Source organism: Gavialis gangeticus, unplaced genomic scaffold (genome assembly GCF_001723915.1).
Source record: "Gavialis gangeticus isolate Ggan-Ray unplaced genomic scaffold, GavGan_comp1, whole genome shotgun sequence".
NCBI classification, from domain to species: domain Eukaryota; kingdom Metazoa; phylum Chordata; order Crocodylia; family Gavialidae; genus Gavialis; species Gavialis gangeticus.
The window spans coordinates 70,442,498-70,446,876 of NW_017728993.1; the positions used below are offsets into that span (position 1 = coordinate 70,442,498).

At 40.4% G+C, this 4,379-nt stretch overlaps 1 protein-coding gene across 1 annotated transcript in view; it reads left to right on the top strand.

Moving 5' to 3' along the window:
* The window catches only part of CUNH14orf80 (chromosome unknown C14orf80 homolog), a 172,689-nt gene extending 168,638 nt beyond the window's left edge, over positions 1-4,051 (top strand). The window contains exon 7 of the mRNA XM_019501994.1: positions 2,803-4,051. Within this exon, the coding sequence (XP_019357539.1) occupies positions 2,803-3,174 (372 nt within the window). The 3' untranslated portion in view covers positions 3,175-4,051. The remainder of the gene's footprint in view (positions 1-2,802) is intronic.
* The last annotated feature ends 328 nt before the right edge of the window (positions 4,052-4,379 follow it).

Here is a 4,379-nt window from a genome sequence, read left to right on the forward strand (position 1 = left end):
GCGTGGTTATTCTATTCCTCAAGACACTACAGTAATTACAAACCTCTATTCCGTGCACTTTGATGAAAAATATTGGACTAACCCAGAAGTGTTTTATCCTGAGAGGTTTTTGGACAGCAATGGGCAGTTTATCAAGAAAGATGCGTTTGTTCCTTTTTCACTAGGTAAGAGCTTATGCCTATTTAATAAATCTAGATTGTGGTTGGACTGTGACCATCAAACTAGGGGATGCAGATCCCTCTCTGATAGTTACCTATCCTCATTATTTTCTGCCTGCTGCTATCTTTGTTTCATCATGAAATTTTACCAGCAGAGATTTTAGGTCTTTGTATCGAACATTGTTAAAATTATTAGTGTTGCACCAAGAACCAGTTCCGTGGGGGAAGGAGGTCTGCTGGAAACAGGCCTTACTCATTGGTACCACCCGAAGAACAGCTATGTTTTGAGATCTGACAATGAGCCAGTTTTTAATGCACCCAAAGCGTGTTCTGCTAATTCCATATAGGTACAAGGTTTGTGGTTTGTTTATTTATTACTCAAAATGTCATATTACCAAGTCACATATTTGTGAGAAATGCAAGTATAACACATCAACACTATGGTTTTTGTCAGCTGGACCTTGTCAAATAAAAAAGGAAGTGGATTTGTTTGACAACATCTACGTTCCATGAAACTGTGCTGGCAGGCTTTCATTTTATTTATAGCTTCTAATTCTTTGTTGATAACCTTGTTTCATTATTTTTCCTGTAATGAGAACTAAATCATCTGCTTTCCTCCCCACTTTTTAGCAGAAAAGATAAATTTGCAAACCACAGCAACAAAACTAACTGGAAATCAATTAAATAAGTTACTATGACAATGTGATGATTTCTAGCCTGATGAGAAGGAAGGTGCCAACACATCTTCAGGTTCAGTTTAAAATAGGAGTCATCCCAATTCTTCTAAGTACAGTGTATGATAATCTACCACAAGTTAGCAGGAACTAAAGAATGTCTGTATAATTGTGCCCTAGAGTTTGAGTGAGACTGGTAGGCATTGGTTGTAGAGAAAAAAAAATCCTGGTTTCAAGAGGGCAAGTACTATAAAAAGTTTTGTGGATTTTTTTTTCTTTGCTTAAAGGGCAGAGTTAATATTTGCATCAAATGAGGGTTGTGCTTGTCTTTGCCCACTCATGGACTGAACGTTCCTTCTCTTGTGAAGGCACAAAGTTCAACAGCAAAATCATATGCATTGTGCTAAATGACAAGTGATGTAAGAGCAAGAAGAAAACCATGGCCAATCTCTTATTTTGAACACTTCTATTAGCTCCCAGTTTTAGCAAATCCTTCACAGAATCCTTCAGGCTCTTTTGATTTATTCTTCTAAACATAAGTACTAGTATAGTTTCCTGAACCTGGAGAGCCATAGTCTCCTAACTGCTCTTCATACCTGTTACAAAATGTATACCTTTAAAATCTATGCCAAATGGACCAAGCATGGTACAGATTCATCACTGATACCAAGAGGTGTCATTCCTTGTAAAGGATATCGGTACATGGCTGTTGCACTATGCACATATTCTTTTTCTGGATGTGACAGGAGTACATGGTCTTTGAAGAAATGTGGTGGCAATTTAATTTTGTGATGCTGGGGGCCATGCTGTCTCTCTTCATCACACTATCAAGAGTTCCTGGGCAGCATTACTTCCTAGGAAACTTGGCAGTGATTTGGGGGCTATGTTCCAGTGGAGAATAGAAATACAAGCATCTGAAATTTACTCCCATTTAGTAGATGGGTGATGGTATTTACTTGTAGTGTATTAACAGAGGCGTGTGGCTTAGTGTATGGGAAGTCAGGACGTCTGGGTTTTGTTCCTGGGTCTGCCACTAGCCTGCTGAGTAACTTTACGTGAGTCCCTTTGCTTCTCTGTGCCTTGATGTCTTTGTCTGTGAAATGGGTATAGTGATACTGACTTACTCTGTAATGTGCTTTATGAAGCATTCATAAAAAATGCTATGCAAGAGCAAAGTAGGACTATCCAGTTTGACTTCTGGTATATGAACACCAAAGTGCTAAGCATGCTGATAACATGCAGCAATGGCCATCTGCCCATCATGATGTCTAATTTCTGCTTACCTCTTGGCACCTGTACATTTGATGCTACTATTGTGGGGCCCCATTCCTGCAAACGTACTTTTGATTAACTGTTCACACAAGTAACTCCACTTCAGGGAATGAAGATACTTATTTGTGTGTGAGTGTGAGGCTAGGGCCTGAGGCTGTTAGTACGTTGCTCTGGTTGTTGGCAAAGGGTGGTGTGATCCCAACACAGCATTTCTCAGACAGTTTGCTGTCTGCCTGTGTTAAATCCTTAGAGAGTCTTTCTTTGATTTGGTCTCTTTCTCATACCAGGTGTAGCTACATACCTGCCCCTTGTGCAGTCAATTATTCTCCTGTGAGGTGATGTTGCACACTATTATATCAGAATAGCAGTGTCTTAGACACACTGCATTCAAAAGTGAATGGAGAATCCAGCCTTGCACACTTTCACACCCAGCCTCTAGTTTAACCTCCCACAATTTGCCACAACTACAGGCAGCGGAGCCCAAAGCTGCCATATGCCCAGCATCAAATCAAAGAAGAGGCCTTTTGATGACCTCTTACTCCTTCCTCCTAAAAAGCAAAGAAGTTTTTAATGCATAAAGCAGATCACTGATTTTTACCTGATTTCTAGTAAAACCTCTTTTAGCTTTGACATTTTGCATTGTGTTGTGGTGGGAGGAATTCTGCATGCAAGCCCTAACCATGATTTTCTCTCAACAGATCAAAGCAAGAGAGAGTGAGCTACTGGATGAGAAGGAGTTCTCTGAAGCCATCAGAAAAATACATGAAGCTGTGGAGCTTAAACTATCAGAATTTAAATACCAGTGTGCCCATAAAAAGAATAAAATGCATGGCCCATGCAGACTGGTATTTAAGGACAAACATCCTGCAAGCAAAATGGGTTTTAGCAGATCCAGAGCCAAGGAGGCACTTATGAATGTTAGTGCCAGTGAATTGGTCAATGAACTGAGAATGAGAGAGGCCAGGCTGGAGAAAGAGCTAAAGCAACTGCAGGAAGAGTGCAGGCATAAGCTGACTGAGATTGTGGATGAGCTGGACGGTGTGATTTGTATACCTCCTATGAAGAGATAATGCTGCAGGGAAGAAGGCAAAGAAATAGAGCTCTTTGATCCAAGCACATTACAAATCTTGGGGTGGGCGTGGGGGAGGCAAAGAGCTGAATGTCATTTCTAATTTTCAGCCTTGAAAATGCCACTTGTCACTGTTTCATGACACAGATCCGGACTGTAACACTGCTTCCCTAGTGATTCTACCCTTGCCAATTAAATTCTGCAGCAGGTCTAATGAACTTTTGAGAGAAATTTTAAATCATTCCTTTATCTCAGATTTCTGATGCTTCCACTAGGAGCCGGGTTCCCTTTTAAAGCACTCAGCTGCTAGACATAATGTACTTGTGAGTCTGTGGTCTGAAAAACAGATTACATCTGGCAGCAAATCAAGGTACTGGGCAGAGATGCCCATTGGCTTTCCATGCTGAAAGGCATGTAGAGCACCAGGTATGAAATATATTGGCAACATGCAGGGACGGTTGTTATGTTGTTCAGGTAGTTTGCATATCCATGGTAAGGCTACTGTTCAGAGTTACCACAAAGCCAGATACAAATGCTTTGTGGTAAATAAAGAGGCATCTTCTGCCTTCACTGGTATTAGGCACTTGGTTCACATTCTCAAGGAAAATCCCTCTGTTTTACAAAACTATTGAGTTATGTGCCCCACTGGTATAATTTATGGATCTGCTAGAGAATGTTTTTGTTAAGTAGAAATACAGCATTAAATTTCAAGCATTGCAAAACTCCAGTCTCCACTCCAGAGACTCTGTCCCCCTAAGAACATGAAGCTTTTCATTTAGTTTTGGCATTCTGTCCCTCTCTGCTCATTTACAGGAAGAAATATGTTTATATTTTATGTATGTACCTTCAGAAATAAAAGCAGTTTGCTTTGCATTTTTTAATTGCAACGAGCAGTGGTATTTCTACAATCCAACCTAGTAATTCATCTCAGCTTGTCCATATGAGTGCGGTCAGCAGTTGCCCCTTAGAAATTCAGGTGCATTTGAGGACATTATTATTTTCAGGTATTTGTGTCATTATCATTGTTCTTTTGTGAGATGAAGTGGGGCTACAAGGCGGGGCATGGACTGATTATCCCTTACACTACCCTTTTGGGAGTTATTTATTGCAGCTCTCAGTCAGTGTGAAATGCCAAAGCAAAACTGCCTCATAGCATCACTAGGATTTCTTATGCGTTTAGCACAAGTGGAAATGACTAGAAGTATA